This window comes from Rutilus rutilus (genome assembly GCF_951802725.1).
Source record: "Rutilus rutilus genome assembly, chromosome: 8".
Taxonomy (NCBI): Eukaryota; Metazoa; Chordata; class Actinopteri; order Cypriniformes; family Leuciscidae; genus Rutilus; species Rutilus rutilus.
In genome coordinates, this window is record NC_140222.1 from 9,432,928 (window position 1) to 9,457,409 (window position 24,482).

Sequence of the window (24,482 nt, forward strand, 5' to 3'; positions counted from 1 at the left end):
TTTAATATTCAACAATATTATTGATCTGCCTGCTTTAACACCATTACATGAGAACTGAACTGAGCAGGACGATGACATTGCGGTTTTGTCCAGAGCGGCTATATATAGTGTTGTCAAAAGACCCGGTACTTCGGTACCAAGTCTCGTAATAGAAGCGGCTCGCTCGTTTTTCCATGCGCGCCTATGTACATGGATGCATAGCAACGACAGACGCCACGGGAGAACAAGCGCTTGTGGAAAGGAGAAAGCGCTGCGAACTGCGCTCTCCATGATGACGAGGAAGTATTAGCAAATAACACGTTTTATCTCCTGTATAGTTTGGTAACGCTACAATAAGATACCATTCATTAACATCACTTAATGCGTTATCTAACATAACACATTGGGTCTCATTCATGAAACACGAGCAGAACAAATTTTTGTGTAAATCGTGTGTAAAGTGGTTCTGGCGTAAATTTTCAGATTCATTATAATGTTCGTATTTTCCAAATGTTAGTTGGGACGAAATAAATCTACACCTGCTCCCAGCCACGCGTAAATAGTGCGTTTAACATCCGAACGTTTTGCTCATTAATAAGACTGCATTTTAATTCACCTTAATCGGGTACATATTTACACAGCATTTTGAAAAAATATTATATATATGTAGTGGGATTGCCCCTTTAAGGATAGTGGCATGGCCCCTTTAAAAATAGTGCCCAGATTGCCTAAAGTGCCTAAAGAGATTTGGTACGTCAGGTAATCATGTAGCTATATAAACACAGGTGAGATTTGGTTTCTTCATGACCATATGCTGATGTGGCTTGCTGGTGTAGGTCCTGTATCTCCTTCACTCCTCAAGAAAGGTATGTTCTGTTAAATTGAAGGATCAAAGATGGGAGGGAATTATACATTTAGAATATGGGTGTTTGTGGGGATTTCATTTAATTCACTTCTTTGATTAATTTGCTTGTTTGGTATAATTTTAGATTAGTTGGGTGTGTCCATGCATTGTTAGTGAGTGTCCTGCACAGGAAAGGTAATTTTATTTTTCCCTTACTTTATTTGTGTGATTTAAATGTGAGGAGTGGGGAGGGAGAAAAGACCAAACAAAAATATTTATTTGTCTTGCAGAAGTTGCCAGCTGCTGCTTTGCTGCTGTTTAAATAGCGTGTCCAGTTTTGGGACGCGGGATTTGCATTTGTGCAGGTGTTTGCACGGAATGTCTTCAGTTGCTCGTGCCTGTGCCGCGCTCACGTGGTTGTATTTAACACATGAGCGAGCATCGTCAGTTCGCTATTATTTATACCACGCCCGCGTGGTTCATTGAACGTCTTCAGCCGTTATTCCCATTACAACTCTCGCGATTGCATTGAAGATCCTCGTCTGCACAACGCTCACGTTGTAACGCGCTGTACATCCGTGGCCTTGTTTCTGGCGCCACACTTTTCACTGGTGAAAGTACAGTGGGTTGTATATCAATGCATTGTCTGTGTATTTCGTGTAAGTGTGTGTGTGTAATGTTTAATTGAAATTGTTTTTCCTTTTGGTGTGCTTCATTTCTTTATTGTATTGTTATGATTTTTGTTATTGGGTTTTGATTATTACCCAACTTATTTATTTTGTTTGTATGTATCAGTTTTTTTCTTGCTCTACATTGATACTGCTTGAATACAGATCTGGTAACTTTGGTTTCTTTTGGTTGGTTGTATTTATTTGTCTTGCTCTACATTTAATGCTGCTCCCATACAGAGCCGATTAACTTTGGTTCATTTGATTGGTGTTGAGTGGGTTTAAATTATTTGATTTCTGGTTTGGTTGGTTTGAAGTGCTTGTGATTTGTATTTATTTTTGGTTTAGTTTGAGTAGCAAAATATTTTAGCAAGGAAAGAAACCACCTTGTTCAATTTGTATTTTATTTTTTTTTGTGATATCTTGTTTTTTTGTTTTGTGTGCTTGACCAGCGTATGGCCCCATGCAAATTGACCAGAACGAAGCCCATTGGGCTGACTTATTAAAGTGTCTTTTTATCATGAATGTTGAGCTCAGCTGTTTTAGTGTTTAATTGATAGATAAAATTGTAGACTGTGGTATTGTCTCTGCTTGTCCTTTTCATTTATTTGAAAGCCTGTTATTGAGGAGGCTTGAAAATTTGGTGTCTTATTAGTGAGCTGATACTCTCATATGGTCACATATAGTAATTACATGCGTTTTTTCTTTTTACTTTTATTATGAGAGCCAGTAATAGCATAAACGGAACACTTTAATCAAATAATTCTTTCAATAGGGCCTCCTCCAGTTTGAATACGATTTTTTTTCGAAGTGAACTAATTAGTTTTTTGCAGTCAAGCTTCATGTCGAACCATTTTCTTTTCACTTCTGGGACTGTTCGATTAACAGATGAAACTCCATTAACTGCATCTGTAATGTGCTGCCAATCTTCCTTTTTTTTTTTTTTTAGGACCTGATACGCCACTATGTAAGCTTGAAAATAAAATGTGGCGTTTTGAATGAACTTCTGATAATAAAACTTAAATTTCTGCATCTGAGAAATTTCTCCTCTTCATTTGCTTTTAAGAAGACATGTTGAAATCCTTCGTTTGGTGTCATAATAGGTGTGTTCGACATCGGCTGCGGCTGGATGCAACCGATCGGCGAGAGTAGCCGCGTGCAGGCGGGGAGGAGCTGCAAACGGAGACGTGAAGTCGGACACTTTCTGGTTCCCGTAGTGGCCGCTCACGTGGTGTTCGCATACTTTACCACAGCTGAAGTGAAATAAATGCAGTACTGCCAATTTGTGCCAAATAATACACAGATGTTTCAGAGACATTTTAATTCAATTCTTTACTGCTTCATACAGCGTCTGTTTGAACAAGAATAAAGTTCATCATACTATCAATGAAGTGGAGTCTACGTTTTTTAAGCAGTTTTAATTTGATAAACATGACACAATATAACATGACAACGACATGAAAAGAGTGTTCACTGTTATAATAAACTGATTTGAGAGCTTTAGAGGAACTAAAGGTTTTCGAATAAACACGAAACACACGTGATCGTTGTCATGCGGTGAATCCGGCCAATCGTGGAACAGCTGTGTCGTCATCAGAGCTCCTGCAGCCCAGTGCAGCCGCTCTTGAGAAGCTGCACTGGCTGAGTTCTCCGGCTACTCTCGAATTGCTCTCGCGGTACTTTGATGGCATACGTCACAGTCACTTGGCGTCGGCGCTGTATCAAGTCGGACAAAATTTCTAACCGGCATGCACTGCTTTAAGTCAGCCGCCGATCGGTCTGCGCAGAGCTGCATGAAGTCGAACAAGCCTAATATGATGCCCATATGTTGTCAGTCGGATTTAATGGGCGGGATTTATGGTAATTGAGAATGAGCGTGCACACGCGTCCCATTTACGACTGATTGGAATTCGAATTCACACACGCACACGCACACACACGCGCGCACACGGATCCCTAAAGATTCTGAGAATCCTCTCAGAGAGCTCCTAACTTAACCTAAAAATTCCTTGCCAGGAGTTTTAGCTTAGAAGTGATTCCAGAACATTTTCAGTGAACTCTGAGCAAGGAATGGATGGAAAATCCTATCTTAGTGAGGATGTGTGGTTGACACCGTTGCTAGGTATGAGTCATCATTTCAAAAGCCATGATTGGTTGATCCTACAAGTTTGATGAAAATGAACTTTTGGTAATAATGTGCAAAGGATGTACCCTCAAATCAATAAACATAATTATACACTCTAATCTTAGGCAGACTGTAATTGTAAATAATATTTCACATTCAAGAAAATATCTGGAAAATTAATAGTAAGCTGTAGGGGTTATAGCCTAACATTAGAATCTAAAATATGTGAAAACTTAAGCTCATTACACCCTGTTCAAATAATGATTTGTGTCTTATTTGCTCATATTAATATCCTAGCTGGCATATTTTGTACTTTCACTCCCATATGGACCCCATTGAAAACAAGATGGCCTATCTCAAGGGGCTGTCCTTAATGAAGTAGAAATTGCAACTGTCATCCAGTGTTTGCAGGACATCTCTCCTGCCTCCTCTGTTGGCCATTTTGTGCAGCTGCTTAGGGGAACTCCTAAGCCACTAAAAGTCCTCTTCCCTGCTCTTAGCAGATCTCGCTTTAGGAGCCCTTTTAAGCGCTAGGAATCTTGAGGAATAGCTTTTATATTAACTGGGATTTTCGTGTCACTTTTAGGGGAAATTCTAAGAAAACGTCATGACTCTGAGAATTTTCTTAGAATTTGGCCGCTAGGAGCCACTTTTTGCACAAAAATTCTTTAGGGATACGGGCCCTGATGTTTACGAAGTATTTGTGAATCAGGAGAAGAGTTTTCGGGAAGGTCTCTTTACGCGCAAATCACTCACATATTTATTCGTAAATTTACGAATGTTTCATGAATGAGACCCATTGAGTGAACAATATATTTTTACAACATTAATTAATGTTTGTGAATGTTATTTAATTCAAACACTTGATTGGTCATGTTTGTTCACTTCATTCATTGTGCATTAAATAATGTTAACAGAAATAATGTTAACTTTTGATTTTAAAAATGTATTTTTAAATTAACCCCAAGGAGAATACTTGCGACAATTATATAATTGTTTATTGTTAGGTCATTTTATCTAATGTTATCTAACAAATGGAATCTTATTGTAAAGTGTTTTTAATACTACAGTTTCCATCTTTGTAACTGTCAAGTCAAGTCAACTTTATTTATATAGCGCTTTTCACAATACAGATTGTATCAAAGCAGCTTCACAGTATTAAATAAAATAGTACATCAGTGTTTGTTTCTAGTGTAAAACGTCCACGTTTGGTAATGCTGATCATACTATTGTATTGTTGTATTGTTGATTGATTAATTAAATTAAGTATCCCCAACTGAGCAAGCCAAAGGCAACAGTGGCAAGGAACCGAAAAACTCCATCAGGTGACCTAATGGAGAAAAAAAAAAAAAAACCTTGGGAGAACCCAGGCTCAGTCGGGGGCCAGTTCTCCTCTGGCGTTTATGAACTAACTATGATATACACTTTAATATAATTATGTAAATTTAATCTAAATTAAGCTTTGGTACCGAAATTGGTACCGAGAACCATGGATTTTCACTGGTATTGGTAGCGAATACTGAAATTTTGGCACCGTGACAACACTAGCTATATACAGTGCCTTGCGAAAGTATTCGGCCCCCTTGAACTTTTCGACCTTTTGCCACATTTCAGGCTTCAAACATAAAGATATAAAACTGTAATTTTTTGTGAAGAATCAACAACAAGTGGGACACAATCATGAAGTGGAATGAAATTTATTGGATATTTCAAACTTTTTTAACAAATAAAAAACTGAAAAATTGGGCGTGCAAAATTATTTAGCCCCTTTACTTTCAGTGCAGCAAACTCTCTCCAGAAGTTCAGTGAGGATCTCTGAGTGATCCAATGGTGACCTAAATGACTAATGATGATAAATAGAATCCACCTGTGTGTAATCAAGTGTTCGTATAAATGCACCTGCTCTGTGATAGTCTCAGAGGTCCGTTTAAAGCACAGAGAGCATCATGAAGAACAAGGAACACACCAGGCAGGTCCGAGATACTGTTGTGGAGAAGTTTAAAGCCGGATTTGGATACAAAAAGATTTCCCAAGCTTTAAACATCCCAAGGAGCACTGTGCAAGCAATAATATTGAAATGGAAGGAGTATCAGACCACTGCAAATCTACCAAGACCCGGCCGTCCCTCTAAACTTTCAGCTCATACAAGGAGAAGACTGATCAGAGATGCAGCCAAGAGGCCCATGATCACTCTGGATGAACTGCAGAGATCTACAACTGAGGTGGGAGACTCTGTCCATAGGACAACAATCAGTCGTATACTGCACAAATCTGGCCTTTATGGAAGAGTGGCAAGAAGAAAGCCATTTCTTAAAGATATCCATAAAAAGTGTCGTTTAAAGTTTGCCACAAGCCACCTGGGAGACACACCAAACATGTGGAAGAAGGTGCTCTGGTCAGATGAAACCAAAATCGAACTTTTTGGCAACAATGCAAAACGTTATGTTTGGCGTAAAAGCAACACAGCTCATCACCCTGAACACACCATCCCCACTGTCAAACATGGTGGTGGCAGCATCATGGTTTGGGCCTGCTTTTCTTCAGCAGGGACAGGGAAGATGGTTAAAATTGATGGGAAGATGGATGGAGCCAAATACAGGACCATTCTTGAAGAAAACCTGATGGAGTCTGCAAAAGACCTGAGACTGGGACGGAGATTTGTCTTCCAACAAGACAATGATCCAAAACATAAAGCAAAATCTACAATGGAATGGTTCACAAATAAACATATCCAGGTGTTAGAATGGCCAAGTCAAAGTCCAGATCTGAATCCAATCGAGAATCTGTGGAAAGAACTGAAAACTGCTGTTCACAAACGCTCTCCATCCAACCTCACTGAGCTCGAGCTGTTTTGCAAGGAGGAATGGGCAAAAATTTCAGTCTCTAGATGTGCAAAACTGATAGAGACATACCCCAAGCGACTTACAGCTGTAATCGCAGCAAAAGGTGGCGCTACAAAGTATTAACTTAAGGGGGCTAAATAATTTTGCACGCCCAATTTTTCAGTTTTTTTATTTGTTAAAAAAGTTTGAAATATCCAATAAATTTCTTTCCACTTCATGATTGTGTCCCACTTGTTGTTGATTCTTCACAAATTACAGTTTTATATCTTTATGTTTGAAGCCTGAAATGTGGCAAAAGGTCGAAAAGTTCAAGGGGGCCGAATACTTTCGCAAGGCACTGTATATAAATTAACTAAAATGAATAACTTTTTTACAACAAAAATGAACCATCACTGAACTTACTTAAAGGAGAAGTTCACTTTTAAAATGAAAATTCTGTCATCATATACTCACCCTCATGTTGTTTCAAAGCTGTATGAATTTCTTTCTTCTGCTGAACAGAAAGGAAGATATTTAGAAGAATATCAGTAACCAGACAGTTTTGGGTCCCATTGACTTCCATAGTAGGAAAAAAATATACTATGGAAGTCAATGGGACCCAAAACTGTCTGGTTACTGATATTCTTCTAAATATCGTCCTTTCTGTTCAGCAGAAGAAAGAAATTCATACAGGTTTGAAACAACATGAGGGTGAGTATATTATGACAGAATTTTCATTTTAAAAGTGAACTTCTCCTTTAAGTCAGACTGTGATGCTATTTTCTTCTAGAAACAAACTTTTTTGCATTATTTTCCTGTTCTCTCTGTAAAGCTGCTCTGGAACAATCTGTATTGTAAAAAGCAATATATAACTAAAGGTGACTTGACTTGAAAGGAAAACATGTGACTGAGAAAAAACAAACTAAAAGTCTATGAAAATTAAACTAATAGAACAGAACTGTGACATCTGACATCGTCTCCATCTCCGTCGGTTGTCACCCAGATGTCGACTCCGCCGTGGGCTGTCGTCCCAACTGCGCTCTTGGTCTCATCCATCAGATCATTCATGCCACCATCTCCTCCTTGGCAACTACCTCCATCTGCTCCTCCCTGGTCGTTATTATCCAATCATCTGCCAGTCTGCCTGCCCTTTTTTTTTCAGCCCTTCACCCACTCCTTTTACTATCCCTGAGCCATCTTCTCCTCAGTTACGCCGGTAGGTCACGCCTTCCGGGAGGGGGCGTAATGTCACGGTTCTGTTCTGTTAGTTTAATTTTTATAGACTTCTAATTTGGGTTTTCTCAATCACATGTTCTGCTTTAAGTCAAGTCACCTTTAGCCTTGTGGAGCCCCAAGACTGGGGGTTCTCTGGTGAAGCCGAGGGTGAGAGGAGCCAAAGTGGCACCGATATGTTGACGGGTCGAAGGAGAGCAAAGGAATCGGTGGTTGGAGGCGGAGACGAAAGATTCTCTCTCTTAGAATAGAAAGATTCTAAGGCGCAGCTGGAGAGTGCACAAACTGAGGCTTGACCACATCGCAAGGTGTTACAGGGGAAGGCGAAGGACTGAAAGCATAAAACAGCATAAGCAAAAACTAAAACATGTTTGTTTTTGATTATTATCTCTATCGCGGTCATGCTCACGTACAATGGCAGTTCTTTATCATCATGAAAGTTTATCATCTGCAAGCGTTTTAAAGCCATATCAATCTAAACTTCTGGGGCCGTATTCACAAAGAATTTTAAGGCTAAAAGTAGCTCCTAACTGGCGAATTTAGGAGCAACTCCTAAAAATAATGGGCGCGTCACTCGTAACTTTAGGACTCATAATTTTTTTTTTACTAAGACTAAGAGTAATTCACGAAGCATTTTAGCCCTAAAAGTAGCACCTAAGCCTGGGACAGCTTAAAAGAAGTCGAGAGGACTCCTAACTCACTAAGACCTATTCACAAACCGCTTTTTGTGGCATTTCACGTCGCGATGTTTTGAAATGCGTATGCGGCGGCTACAGGAGCTTCCAATCGCGAGGGAACAATTTTGCATTGTAGGCATAACTAGGGATGCAATAACGCCACCAACAACTCATTGCTACTCATTGCATGTAAACTAATTGTAACGTTTCATTGTGAATCAAATTAAAATGTTCTTCTCTTTGCAAACGTGCTCGTGCATGAGTAATGATGTCATCCATAGCAATGAAGACTCACTCTTAGTTTAGGAGTTGTCATTTTTCTTTACTAAGAGTAGGTCTGAAAGGTGTTGTGAATAACTGGGGGCAGTCATGGCCTAGTGGTTGGGGAGTTGGACTGGTAACCCAAAGGTTGCTGGTTCGATTCCAGAACCGGTGGGAAATGACTGAGGTGCCCTTGAGCAAGGCACCTAACCCCTAATCGCTCCCCAGGCGCCACACAAAGGCTGCCCGCTGCTCTGGGTGTGTGTATCCACGTTTGCAGTGTGTGTGTGTGTGTTAACTACTCACTACTCTGCTCCTAATGTGTGTGCATTAACTTGGATGGGTTAAATGCAGAGGTCAAATTCCAAGTATGGGTTACCATACTTGGCCGTCACGTGTCACTTTCACTTTCACTTTTAAGAAAAAACTCCTAGCTAAAATCTTTTAGTGCGATTTAGGAGTACTCCTAGTGGGAAGATAATGCTTTGTGAATACGGCTCCTGATGTATAATTTTCTGAGCGCACATCTGAAGCACACACATGAGCATTAAACACATCCCGTGAGCATTAAACTAAGTTCTCTTTCACATGCTATTGTGCTGAAACTGTCAAGTACACACAAGGTTGTCAAAAATTAAGAGTAGCGTCAGTTCTGGCAGGTCATGTTAGTCAAGCTCACATCACATCAGCTGACTCTCAGGTGTGTACCTGAATCAGACTAAAATTCTCTAATTATGTTGTACATTAAAATGAACTAATTATATCTGCAATACATTCATGTTGGTTCTGTTCTGTTTACCCTAAGGGGGGTTATTGCTGCTCTTATCCATGCTAGGCTGCAAGGATGCGCAGGGAGTTCTCGCCCAGAACAGAACCATACCGCCAATCCTAAATGTATGTCAATCGAATTTGACCATAGTGGTCTTGACAGAAAACACACAACATTCACAAACACGTCCATGTGTGTGAATGTAAACAGCAAGTAAAGAAATCGCATGTGTATATTAGATCTGTGTATTAAAGTGAGAGCAGTGTACTATACAGTGCCTACTGCTATATATGCTGTTAATATGTATCAAACAACAAAAGACAAATAGAAAATCCCTCACTGCTCTAGGCTGAATAACTTTAGTAGCTATTAATTAAGTAGTTAATTAAAATACATTTCTCAATTGAATGCTGCTGTTAAATACTCTGGTGAGGAGATAAACAGGGCAGGGTCTATGCTAATATTGTGTGTTCACACCAAAAGCGAAACGCATATTCGCATCGTGTTACACGCTCTAGATTACCCGAGGGATGTTTCTTGTTTTTCGCGTCACTTGCCATGCTCATAAAAACATTGTGCGATTAGGAGTGTCTTCACTACATGCCAATAGGACAGAGTCCGTCAGCAGTCGTGGGCATGGTGTGACGTCACACTGCTAGAATCTGCAAACACTTGTTCTGAGACACTACTTATGATTTATGGGGATTAAAAAGGACGAGTGGGTGGACTTTTACCATTATAGGGTTGTTGTGTCAACACACATTTATGTTCAAACACCATGTAAAAGTGAATTTTTCATAATAGGTCCCCTTTAAGAAAGCCTAATAAAAGCATCTGATCATAGTGATGTGGATATGTTTGCACGAGCTCTGCAATTTGGCACTCCATTAAATCACGTCACATTTGTTTTAACACAGCACTTTATACAATAGATTGCTCATTATACTTCTGGATGTACTCCTGCAGACTTGTTGCACATGGTACAAACATGGTAAAACAGAAATCTGTCATTATATCTTTTGCTTTTTAGCCACTGAGGTAATCTAGACTGATAAAAACGTTTAAGACTTGATTTTCCTGCTAAGACAAAAGCTGAGATAAAACTCACCCTACAATAAAGCAATAAAACGCACCTGGACAGAAGATCTCAAAGACAGAGCACAGGACATTGCCTTGTCCAAACATTTCTCCTTCCTTATCTCTGTATCCCCCTCTCCCTCCACCCTTACTCCCCCCTGAGTCGTCACTAAAAGTTCACTAAGAAACTACATTCAACATATTATGTATCTTTTGAATCTATTGTTTTTTTTTTCCTTTTTATGTTTGGTATCATTTGAAATATCGCAGTGCGATTGGTAAAATGTTCTTAATTTAGAATTTAGAAATAAAAAGATTGAAAACTTAGGAGAATCCTGTTCTCCTCTTTGGGTGATGTCTCTTCAAGATATCTGATAATTCTCCCCTCTCCCCCAAACCCAGGTGTCACCCCCTGGGGTACATGAATTAACCAAAACAACTCTAAGAAATATTTGTACAAGCCTTTTGTTCTGGTCTGTGCATATAAGGGTAAGTGGCAGAGCAGTCTTGGGGAAACTGTAACCAGAAAAAAACCCTATGCTCGCACTCGGAAAACACTCACACACTGTGTGTCTTTGTCAGGAACATTTCTTACTCTTAGAGTCATTTTTGAGCAATTGATGGTATGTATTTATTATTTCTGAATTGGATTTTAATTGTTTACTTGTGGAATTGACATGATACATTTTTACCTAACAAATAAAATGTTATATTTGAACTACTCTGCATTATTCTGAAATCATTATTAGTAGTAGATTAATGTGTAGTCTGGTGTTTCCGCAAAGCTACTCCAGGATAGATCAAACCGAAGGCACTAATGAATGGAGCATGGGGCACATCATTAAGGAGACCTTCTTATTTCTGACTATCACTGACTTAGCACGTTGCTATTTTGTGACTTGAAAAATTACACCTTTTGTTATGAGTCAGCAGTGAGCCACCACTTAAGTGTCAAATAGTTCGCACTGCATCCTCTGACTATTTCAGAACTGGCTAGTTTTTGATTGTGAGTGCACAATCGCGACGTGACTCCTCAAAGCGACAACGGGTCCCTTAATGGACGAATAATTGAAAATATGGTATGGGATACCCAGAATAATCAAAGATCTAAGTTAATAAGAAATGAATTATCTAATAAGACACACAATCTAAATTTGATTATCATTTGAAATTGGAGTCAGATTAAGCGTAAAGCTAAAGTAATATTGAAACTAAATTCTAATAAATGAAGTGAACTTCACGGGAGCGCTGAAAAGACATACACGCATTATACCTTCGCCCAGACCGTTGGATTCCGTCATTGGGCCAATGGGTGGCCTTTACAACATTATTATTTAGATGTTTATAATAATAATAATAATACATTTATTTTTCATAGCGCTTTTCATGACACTCAAAGACGCTTTACAGTTAATTGGTATACATTGAAAGAAAAATTAAAACAAAAAACAAACAATGTATATAGACAGGGTTACATGGATAACACAAGAAAATAAGAAGAAACTAAAAAAAAACACATAGGACCAAGGGCAAGCAGAAGCAAAGCAAGAGAGGAGGCGATGTTAGGGATGACGATGAAGAACTGGAACAGTCTGTTAACAGGGAAAAGCAAGCTCAAAGAGGTGAGTTTTGAGTGCCTGTTTGAAGGATGTTAAGGTGCTTGACTGTTTGATGTGGTCGGGGAGGGCGTTCCAGAGGGTAGGTGCAGCAGCGGAGAAGGCTCTGTCTCCCCAGGTCCGGCGCTTAGTTCTGATGGTCTTGAGTGTGTCAGCACCAACGGACCTGAGGAGGTGCGTGTGAGTGTGGCGGGTTAGTAGGACGGAGAGGTATGAAGGGGCAAGGTTGTTAAGGGCTTTGTATGTGAGGAGAAGTATTTTGAAGTTGATCCTGTATTTGACTGGGAGCCAGTGGAGGTTATAGAGGACAGGGGTGATATGATCACGGCAGCGGGTGGAGGTGAGTAGGCGGGCAGCTGAGTTCTGTACATATTGAAGTTTATGGATGGTTTTGTTTGGTAGTCCGTAAAGAATGCTGTTGCAATAGTCCAATCTGGAGGAGATAAGGGCATGGATGAGTGTTTTAGCTCTAGTAGCCGTGCAATGTTACGAAGGTGAAAGAAGGCAATTTTGGTGATGTGGTTGACGTGTGGTACAAAGGATAGGGTAGGATCAAAGATGGTTCCAAGGTTACGGATGTAGGTGGAAGTGGTGACATTGGAGCCGTCGATGTTGAGGGAAAAGGTCTGGGCATGTTGAGTGAGGGAGTTAGGACCAATTATGAGAATCTCTGATTTATTGCAGTTGAGTTGGAGAAAGTTTTCTTCCATCCATGATTTAATGTCAGTGAGGCAGGCTGTAAGGGTTGAGTGGGTGGAGGCTGTGATGGTCTTTGAGGAGAGATAGAGTTGGGTGTCATCAGCATAGCAGTGGAAGTGGAGACCATGTTGACGGAGGATCTGTCCAAGGGGGAGCATGTACAGGATGAAGAGGAGGGGCCCAAGAACTGAACCCTGGAGGACACCATGAGTGACTTGAGTGGTAGAAGACGTGCAGTTGTTTATAGAGATATAATGTTGTCTGTCAGAGAGATACGAGGTGAACCAGGTTAGGACGGAGCCAGTTATTCCAATTAGGTGCTGAAGGCGTGAAAGGAGGATGGAGTGTTTGATGGTGTCAAAGGCTGTACTGAGGTCTAGGAGGATGAGGATGGTGAGGAGACCAGAGTCGGCAGCAAGCAGAATGTCGTTGGTGATTTTGAGGAGGGCAGTTTCGGTGCTGTGTTTAGAGCGGAAGCCAGATTGGAATGGTTCATATAGATTATTGGAGTTGAGGTATGTTTGAAGTTGAGTTGCAACAGCGCGCTCCAGGATTTTTGACAGAAATGGGAGGTTTGAGATGGGACGGTAACTGTTGGGAATGTCTGGGTCCAAACTTGATACTTCAGTTTCAGTGATTGGAGAGAATGAAGAGAGAGAGTGGGATGGAGGGGAGGGTGGTGGAGGTCCAGGGGTTGGGTAGGGGGTGCTATGGGGCTATTGGCTTTGAGGAGGCGGAGTTGGTTAGTGTACCAAGGGGCGGAGTGTGTGAAGGAGACAGATTTGGTTTTAAGGGGGGCGATGGTATTGAGACAGGATGAAAGTACATCATTGTAGGCATTGACAAGCACAATTGGGGATGTGTTTAGGGGGTCAATGGATTTTGCAATGGTGGTTGTCAATATGGAGGAGAAAGATGTGGTGTCAATGGATTTGAGGTTCCTGAATGTTATCGTGCGTTTTTGCTTGGTGGGTGGAGATGGGATGTCGATGTCAATGGTAATCGCCAGGTGGTCGGAAATGGTGAGGTCAGTTTGGGTTATATTGTTAATGGTGGTACCAGATGAACAAATCAGGTCAAGAGTGTGTCCTTTTTTGTGGGTGGGAAAATCAATATGTTGGCTGATATTGAAAAAGTGTAAGATGTCCAGGAAATCGGTGGTTGTTTTGGAGTCAGTGGAGTCAATATGGATGTTGAAGTCACCTAACAGAAGAATAGATGGTGATATGGCACAGAGTTGGGATAGAAATTCAGATAGATCAGAGAGGAATGCAGGGTTTGTTTTGGGGGGGCGGTAGATGGTTGCAATGACCAGGGGTTTAGTGCCAGACAGTTTGAATGATAAGTGCTCAAATGAAGCAGGAGTGGGGATGGGTACTGTGGTCGTTTTGATATCATGTTTGTGTATTATTGCAATTCCGCCGCCGCGCCCCTCATGTCGTGGTTTGTCTATGTATGTAAATCCAGCTGGTGTAGTTTGGTTGAGAGAGAAGTATTCAAGTGGTTTTTGCCAAGTTTCGGTTAAGCAGAGGAAATCCAGATTATTGTCCAAAATAAATTCACTGAGAATGGAGCCTTTGTTGCTGAGAGAGCGGGTGTTAAAAAGGGCTAATCTGAGGAGTGGTTGGTTTTGTATAATCTGATCGGATTTGACTAGTGTTTGTAGGCAGGCGGAGCGCACGTGCTGTTTGTTGTGATGACGTAAGCACGAAGCGACAGGGCGAGCACTGGACCAGATGGACGGAATGTTGTGGTTGAACCCCGAGTAAACAATCTTTCTACGGGAGCTTCGATGGATGTAGCGGGGGCGACATAGAAGACAGAGTTTTTTGATGGTGGAAATACAGAATGGAGATATTGGGGTATTCAGCTTGTACAGTTGTAATATAGAGTATGTAAATGACATAGTTAGCTGGTGAGGGTGAAGACTACAGTCACACGTTAGCTGATGGGACAGTTTCGACACGACAGGTCAGTCGGCAAAACTGACTGAAAGCCACGGTGGACGAAGCTTGGTGAACGTGGATGATGAGCAGAGGAGACGGGGATTGAGAGGTCGACTGTGTAAGCCACTGTCAAGTAGCCAAGCCGAAGCCAAAACTGTCGTTCGGTAACGTTATCTAGCCGCCTACTGACTTGGTAGCGGCTAGCAGATTCTAACTGGAGGCAGCAGTCCCAGGCAACGAAGCCTAACTGCACCCGGACAGCAGCAGGCTGTCCAGGGGTCTACCTCGCAGTAGCAGTGCTGGAGAAGAAGATGAAGTGGTGAGGAAATCCAGGTTGTAAGCGTCAGGCAAGCAGCGGGCGATTTAAAATGGCGATAGCTGAGCCAGCTAGCGTTTCCCGTTGAGAAGGGCAAAAGTTTGTGGAGTTACCCAGAGATGAGCTGCCAGTAGCGGTGATGTTACAATGGAGAAATCCGGATGGCAGCAACGTGAGTGCTGGTGGTGTTGGTCAATGGTAGAAGCCGTTGAAGCTGATGACAGGTAAGTTGACATCCAAATTGATATAATCCATGTACAGATGGAGAGGTACTGGATTACAGTTGACAATCGTGGTCAGTAAAGTTGAAACGATAATGCCAGTTTTAGTATAGGGATAGACTTTTAGACGGAGAAGCGGTGAACAAACAACGCCAGCGTCCTCTCACGCCCAGAGTTGCAGTGATAATTTGTTTGATAATTCAGTGATCTAGTCATAGTCTCATAAATAACTAAGCGTTTTTAAAATGCATGTATATTTGCATATAGGCTACGTGTGTGTGTGTGTGTGTGTGTGTGTATAATGCATAAACAACTATAGTCTATATATACATGATTGAGATTATCATACAAACCCGATTCCAAAAAAGTTGGGACACTGTACAAATTGTGAGTAAAAAAGGAATGGAATAATTTACAAATCTCATAAACTTATATTTTATTCACAATAGAATATAGATAACATATCAAATGTTGAAAGTGAGACATTTTGAAATGTCATGCCAAATATTGGCTCATTTTGGATTTCATGAGAGCTACACATTCCAAAAAAGTTGGGACAGGTAGCAATAAGAGGCCGGAAAAGTTAAATGTACATATAAGTAAAAAGCTGGAGGACCAATTAGGACCAAACTTATTAGGTCAATTGGCAACATGATTGGGTATAAAAAGAGCCTCTCAGAGTGACAGTGTCTCTCAGAAGTCAAGATGGGCAGAGAATCACCAATTCCCCCAATGCTGCGGCGAAAAATAGTGGAGCAATATCAGAAAGGAGTTTCTCAGAGAAAAATTGCAAAGAGTTTGAAGTTATCATCATCTACAGTGCATAATATCATCCAAAGATTCAGAGAATCTGGAACAATCTCTGTGCGTAAGGGTCAAGGCCGGAAAACCATACTGGATGCCCGTGATCTTCTGGCCCTTGCATCACATCCACTGCATCACATACAGGAATGCTACTGTAATGGAAAATCACAACATGGGCTCAGGAATACTTCCAGAAAACATTGTCGGTGAACACAATCCACCGTGCCATTCGCCGTTGCCAGCTAAAACTCTATAGGTCAAAAAAGAAGCCATATCTAAACAGGATCTAGAAGCGCAGGCGTTTTCTCTGGGCCAAGGCTCATTAAAAATGGACTGTGGCAAAGTGGAAAACTGTTCTGTGGACAGACGAATCAAAATGTGAAGTTCTTTTTGGAAAACTGGGACGCCATGTCATCCAGACTAAAGAGGACAAGGACAACCCAAGTTGTTATCAGCGCTCAGTTCAGAAGCCTGCATCTCTGATGGTATGGGGTTGCATGAGTGCGTGTGGCATGGGCAGCTTACACATCTGTGGCACCATCAATGCTGAAAGGTATATCCAAGTTCTAGAACAACATATGCTCCCATCCAGACGTCGTCTCTTTCAGGGAAGACCTTGCATTTTCCAACATGACAATGCCAGACCATATACTGCATCAATTACAATATCATGGCTGCGCAGAAGAAGAATCCGGGTACTGAAATGGCCAGCCTGCAGTCCAGATCTTTCACCCATAGAATACAATAATTGGTGCATCATAAAGAGTTATGATTTGCATCATAGTTGAGCAACTAGAAGCCTGTATTAGACAAGAATGGGACAACATTCCTATTCCTAAACTTGAGCAACTTGTCTTCTCAGTCCCCAGACGCTTGCAGACTGTTATAAAAAGAAGAGGGGATGCCACACAGTGGTAAACATGGCCTTGTCCCAACTTTTTTGAGATGTGTAGATGCCATGAAATTTAAAATCAACTTATTTTTACCTTAAAATGATACATTTACTCAGTTTAAACATTTGATATGTCATTTATGTTGTATTCTGAATAAAATATTGGAATTTGAATCTTCCACATCCTTGCATTCTGTTTTTATTCACAATTTCTACAGTGTCCCAACTTTTTTGGAATCGGGTTTGTAAGTATGTTTTAATATTGAGTGAACACAAATTTTCAAACAGTCCACAATGAAAGTCTTTATTGCCTCGATTTAGAGGTTTTGAACAGTGCTTAATGACTAAATGATACTCACGATTGACAGTAATACTGAATCTCCTGATGCTGTTGGAGCTGATGCTGAAGAATTGCTGGTTGCTGCTGCAGCTGTTGGTGATCTCTAGTTTATAGAGTCCAGAGTCTGTGATTCTGATGTTATTGATGCTGAGAGATCCAGTCTGATGATCCAGCTTCATACTGTCTTTAAATCTCCGAGGAGATCTCCATATTACTGGACCTCCACTGATATAAGCGATGCGACTGCCATTAAAATACCACATCATCAAATAATTTATGTCTACTATTACACCAGTTTCTAATATGACATATTCTCCCACTTTCACTGACTTCATCTTCACTTCATCCTTCTCTACAGCAGACACTCCTGAAATACAAATGAAGAGTTACATGTAGGTTCTTTCTGTAAAAAAACAAATCAAAATCAAAAAGAGAAAATCAGGAGAAACAAAATCAGCACATGAATATACTGTAATCTGTCGGAATACTAGGTTCTGACTAACTAGAATAGTGGCTAAAACAGTTTAATATTCCAGTCAGGTTTAATTAACGTTCAACATTAATCTCTTTGTCCCATCACAGAAAAATTCATGCACACATAAACTTGTCAACGCTGCTCTACGACTTTTATCAATAAAACAGCTATCAATTTCATTTCTCAGCAATGAGGTGGTCGCTATTTTGGAAGTAATTAAACATCAAAAATCAATGAAAGATTTTACTTGTTTCATAAAATTAAATTAAAAAAGATTGATTTATAAATAAGCTCTGCACCGCCTCTCTTCATCTTCATGCCTGACCCGATGTGACAAAAGGCCCTCATGTCCAGTGAAAAAAAAAAAAAAAATGTCATCAAAGAAAGTGGAACTGTTAGAGCAGAGGTTAAAAAAATGATTTACCTCAAAACTGAAGAATGTTGTAGATCTCAAGAGTTTTTTTCTGTAATTAATGCTATAAAGCATATAATCCTACAACTTCTGGAGCAGTGTTGGGAAGAACTTCCTTAAAAATATTTGATTACCACTGCAGAAATAATGACACAAGTGTGTTCAGCCCTAACTTCTGACTAATTTAAACCCCATGATCTCTTTTTTATTTAATTTAGTACATTGAGACATTAAACTGAATAAATTCCACTAAAGCCTGAAGAGGTGTTCTAAAAAAAATTATTGTTATGCTTTTAATAATTGAATAAATGACTCACCACGGATAGAAACTCTGAACATCTTTTTATTGATGCTGATGACCTCTAGATGATAGAGTCCAGAGTCTGTGTTTGTGATGTTTGTGATGGTCAGTGATCCAGTCTGATGATCCAGCTTCAGTCTGCCTCTGAATCTCTCAGTATCTTCATTACACTGAACATCTGTACAGATCTTACTCTGATCTCCATTTATTCGAGCGATGAGAATGCCATTAAAATACCACCTGATTTTGTCTTGTTGGTTTGCTTGAACACCAGTGTTTAGAGTGACTGAATCTCCCTCCATCACTGACACTGACACTTCATCTGTACCAGACACACCTCGAGAAGAAGAGAGAATAGTGTGAACATGAGTCTTTATATCATGGGTGATCTTTGATCTTACAACAATTTTTATTGTTATTTTGTTATTATTATTTTATTGTTATTTATTTATTTTGAGCTCAGATGCCTTCTCATGGCATAATGCCATATTAATTTTTATAGCAACTAAGATTTTATACCAAGTCCTTTTGAATAATTTTCTGAGCAATTAAGTAAACTCTCTCACTGGCACTCACTCACTCTCTCAAAAAGGGTTATGCATAAGCAGATCGAGAACAGGAACTGCTGTATAACTCTATTGAGAGTACTGGACTCAAAAAAGTTGCAAATTGCATTCAGATCTGTCTTCAGTTTTACATACATTTATGGGACACTCTTGTATCAATAACAGAACAACCTATTTTGATAATCAAAATTATGTTTTAACTAGGGGTGTCCATGGTTAACCGATTAACCGATTAACCGTTAAAAATTGCGTAACCGAGTGAAACATTTTGCTCGGTTAAGTGGCGTCAATGGCGTGCACTGAATTTAGTTGTAATACATTTTTGCACCACCAGAGACCGCTAGACCAGTTTTCTAATATGAAGCGGGCAAAGAAAGCGCGCGTCCGAGAGTGAAGGCTGTGCGAGAGTGAAGGCTGTGCGCGAGCGTGCGCGAGCCAGAAACAAACATAGTATCCGCGCCACTGATGGCAGCACAATAATATCTGTCTGCAGAGCCACAGCTTTACCCCAGCAGTTTTACCTCGAGCATGCGCAATTTCATCACAACAGTTTTACCCGCAGAGTCCGTTTACCGTTACATTAACCCATACAATTTGTATTATGCATTTCCTAAACATGTACTTGCTAATCAAACACTTTATCTGAACAAACTACTAATCTATAAAACACAATCGGTCTTCCGACCTTTTACTATTGTGTTGATATGCGCGAGGGAGAGAGAGCAATACAGCGCTCGTGTTGTTTGAAGGCGGTGAGAGTGCGCGCGCGCGGCCGGGGCTCTCTCACTGTTTGTTCTTGCGCCCTGTCCACTGATCTAAATAATTATACGACGACTTATTTGTTCCCTCGTTTTAATAAATCGTGGACACGTTGAACAAATTCCCTCCCTCATTTTGATTTAACGAATTACAACGTGGCCAAAAACAGTTTGATACTTAATTAGTGAATGCTAAAGACCTATTTTTTGTGAATTGGTGAATATTCAGGTGAATTATTTCGTGGCCACGAATTAATAATAATTATTAAACTGTTTTTCTTACCTGTGAAGATAGCTCTTCAGTGAAGGCCGACTATTCTCGTACAGCTTTTTATTCCTTTTTTTGGTGTGTGTGTGTGTGTGTGTGAACGGGTATTCAGGTGAATTGTTTCGTGGCCACGAATTAATAATACCTCCGCACGTTTTACAAGACCCTTCTCGATCGCAGCAGCAACGAGCACTTTGATCACTTGATTTAAAAAACAAAACATTTCAGCGCTAGATCGCCAAAAAAAAAAAAACGAACGAAATGAATGCTCTGCTAGTTAACTGGAGATGTTTTGTTTATTAAGTTGGCTTGAGAAAGCCAACTTACTGATATTGTACTTAAACTTATTATTATTAAGTTGGCTTGAGAGAGCCAACATATTGAAATCCTATTTAAACTTATTATTATTATTATTATTAAGTTGGCTTGAGAGAGCCAACATATTGAAATCCTATTTAAACTTATTATTATTATTATTCTTCTGAGCGGAAAAAAATCTGACTCAAACTCCTCCTAGAGCTTTAACTCTACATACTCCAAACTCGGCTCAGACACTCAAACTGATCTGACTCGAGTTGCTTTATCTTTTCAGACTGATCGGACTTACGGTTTTCCTAAAATTGACGATCAAAACTCGAAAAAACTCATTCAAAAACTCTCATTGACTTACATTGGGGAGTTCTAAAAAATTCAAACCGACAAAAATTTAAATCTAAACACCTTGAAGACTAAACCAAACTGCCGTTCTATATACTATATGAGCCATTGAGACTCATTTAAACTAATAAACTCTAAACTATAAACACTTATAAACTAATTAACTTATAAACTCATGAATTCATAAACTTATGAACTCTTAAACTCATAAATTAATAAACTCTGAACTCTTAATCTCATTTAAACTTATAAACTCTAAACTGATTTAAATGTATTAAAAGAACTCATACACTTATAAACTCATCAATTTATACACTTATAAACTCTAAACTCAGACACACACACTGAGTTTATGAGTGAGTGTGTGAGCGAGTTAGTGTGTGTGTGTGTGTGTGTGTGTGTGTGTGTGTGTGTGTTTGTGTGTGTGTGTGTGTGTGTGTGTGTGTGTGTTTGTGTGTGTGTGTCTATCTAACTTATTTATCTATCTGTCAAACTTCAAACTACTGTAAACTTCAAACCACTATAAACTTCTTAAGTTTAAATCTTCCAGCTCCCAAGCAACTCCATAGCAACCAAACTCGAGTACCCTAGCAACCGTTTTGTAAGACCTATATCTCTGTATCAGAACATCGTATAGAGATGAGGTTTGGCTCTTTTGACTCATGCTAGCAAACAGCACTTCCAACATACTACACATGCTAGCAGTGAATAGCTACATGCTAATAGTGATTAGTTAAGTGTTAAATCATGCCAAGATCATGCTAAGAACTCTATAAAAACTCCATAGTAACCATCTGTGACAACTACCAGCCACCTAGTAACACCATATCAACCACCTTTAATACCTTAGCAACCGCCTAGCAACACCATAGCAACCACCCATAACACCCTAGCAACCGCCTATCAACCACCCAGAACAGCCTAGCAACCACCCATAACACCCTAGCAACCGCCTAGCAACCACCCTAGCAACCACCCAAAAGACCCTAGCAACCACCTAGCAACCACCCAAAATATCCTAGCAACCACCCAAAAGACCCTAGCAACCATCAAAAATATCCTAGCAACCACCCAAAATACCCTAGCAACCGCCTAGCAACCACCCAAAAGACCCTAGCAACCACCCAAAATATCCTAGCAACCGCCTAGCAACTACCCAGAACACCCTAGCAACCGCCTAGCAACCACCCAGAACACCCTAGCAACCACCCAAATTACCCTAGCAACCACCCAAAAGACCCTAGCAACCACCCAAAATATCCTAGCAACCACCCAAAAGACCCTAGCAACCACCCAAAACACCCTAGCAACCGCCTAGCAACCACCCAAAAGACCCTAGCAACCACCCAAAAGACCCTAGCAACCACCCAAAATATCCTAGTAACCACCCAAAACACCCTAGCAACCGCCTAGCAACCACCCAAAACACCCTAGCAACCACCCAAAACACCCTAGCAACCGCCCAAAACACCCTAGCAACCGCCTAGCAACCACCCAAAATATCCTAGCAACCACCCAAAACAGCCTAGCAACCGCCTAGCAACCACCCAAAATACCCTAGCAACCACCCAAAAGACCCTAACAACCGCCTAGCAACCACCCAAAAGACCCTAGCAACCACCAAAAATATCCTAGCAACCACCCAGAACACCCTAGCAACCACCTAGCAACCACCCAAAAGACCCTAGCAACCACCAAAAACACCCTAGCAACCACCCAAAATACCCTAGCAACCGCCTAGCAACCACCCAGAATACCTTAGCAACCGCCTTGCAACACCATAGCGACCACCCATAACATCCTAACAACCGCCTAGCAAAAAACTTTCCGGTCCAAACTTTCTCAAGCCAACTTAAAGTTTGTCTCGACGAACTTTCGCATCTAGTTATTATTATTATTATTCCGAGACTAAAATTTCTATATGAAACTCGTCCTAGAGCTTTAACTCTACATACTCCAAACTCGGCTCAGACACTCAAACTGTTCTGACTCGCGTTGCTTTATCTTTTCAGACTGATCGGACTTACGGTTTTCCTACAAATGACGATCAAAACTCGGAAAAACTCCCATTGACTTACAATGGGGAGTTCTAAAAAATTCAAATCCAGATTCAAACTCACCAACCGACAAAAATTTAAATCTAAACACCTTGAAGACTAAACCAAACTGCCGTTCTATATATATTAGCCAATGAAACTCATTTAAACTAATAAACTCTAATCTCATACATTTATAAACTAATTAACTTAAATTTAATAGCTAATTAACTAATAAACTCATGAATTCATAGACTTATGAACTCTTAAACTCATAAATTAATAAACTCTGAACTCTAAACTCATTTAAACTTATAAACTCTAAACTCAAAAACTCGTACACATATAAACTCTAAACTCATAAACTCTGAGTGTGTGTGTGTGTGTCTGAGTGAGGTAGTCTGAGTGTGTGTGTGTGTGTGTGTGTGTGTGTGTGTGTGTGTGTGTGTGTGTGTTTGTGTGTATCTATCTAACTTATTTATATATCTATCATAAACTTCAAACTACTTTAAACTACTTTAAACTTCAAACCACTTTAAACTTCTTTAGTTTAATGCTTCCAGCTCCCAAGCAACTCCATAGCAACCAAACTTGAGTACCCTAGCAACCGTTTTGCAAGACCTATATCTCTGTATCAGAACATCGTATAGAGATGAGGTTTGGCTCTTTTGACTCATGCTTGCAAACAGCACTTCCAACATGCTACACATGCTAGCAGTGAATAGCTACATGCTAATAGCAATTAGTTAAGTGTTAAATCATGCCAAGATCATGCTAAGAACTCTATAAAAACTCCATAGTAACCATCTGTGACATCTACCAACCAGCTAGTAACACCATATCAACCGCCCTGAATACCATAGCAACCACCCAGAACACCCTAGCAACCGCCTAGCAACCACCCAGAACACCCTAGCAACCACCCAAAATACCCTAGCAACCACACAAAAGACCCTAGCAACCACCTAAAACACCCTAGCAACCGCCTAGCAACCACCCAAAAGACCCTAGCAACCACCCAAAACAGTCTAGCAACCACCCAGAACACCCTAGCCACCACCTAGCAACCACCCAGAATACCTTAGCAACCGCCTAGCAACACCATAGCAACCACCCATAACACCCTAGCAACTGCCTAGCAACCACCCAGAACACCCTAGCAACCACCCAAAATACCTTAGCAACCGCCTAGCAACACCATAGCAACCACCTATAACACCCTAGCAACTGCCTAGCAACCACCCAGAACACCCTAGCAACCACCCAAAAGACCCTAGCAACCGCCTAGCAACCACCCAAAAGACCCTAGCAACCACCTAAAATAACCTAGCAACCACCCAAAAGACCCTAGCAACCGCCTAGCAACCACCCAAAAGACCCTAGCAACCACCCAAAATATCCTAGCAACCACCTAGCAACCACCAATAATACCCTAGCAACCACCCAGAACACCCTAGCAACCACCCAAAATACCCTAGCAACCGCCTAGCAACCACCCAGAACACCCTAGCAACCACCCAAAATACCCTAGCAACTGCCTAGCAACACCATAGCAACCACCTATAACACCCTAGCAACTCCATAGCAACCACCCAGAACACCCTAGCAACCACCCAAAAGACCCTAGCAACCGCCTAGCAACCACCCAAAAGACCCTAGCAACCACCCAAAATATCCTAGCAACCACCCAAAAGACCCTAGCAACCGCCTAGCAACCACC

General features: G+C 40.6%; 1 protein-coding gene across 4 annotated transcripts in view; it reads right to left on the reverse strand.

Moving 5' to 3' along the window:
• Positions 1-24,482, reverse strand: part of LOC311294941 (uncharacterized protein) — a 60,822-nt gene that overhangs the window by 5,112 nt on the left and 31,228 nt on the right. For 3 of the 4 annotated variants that reach the window (XR_014628147.1, XM_084416056.1, XM_084416055.1), the window contains 2 exons: positions 18,494-18,814; positions 17,309-17,656 (listed from right to left, as the gene is read on the reverse strand). Coding sequence is in view for 3 of the 4 variants with exons in the window: in XM_084416056.1 (XP_084272182.1) it covers positions 17,309-17,656; positions 18,494-18,814 (669 nt within the window). In the remaining variant the exon portion in view is untranslated. The remainder of the gene's footprint in view (positions 1-17,308; positions 17,657-18,493; positions 18,815-24,482) is intronic. The other variant, XM_084416057.1, reaches the window with a different exon arrangement.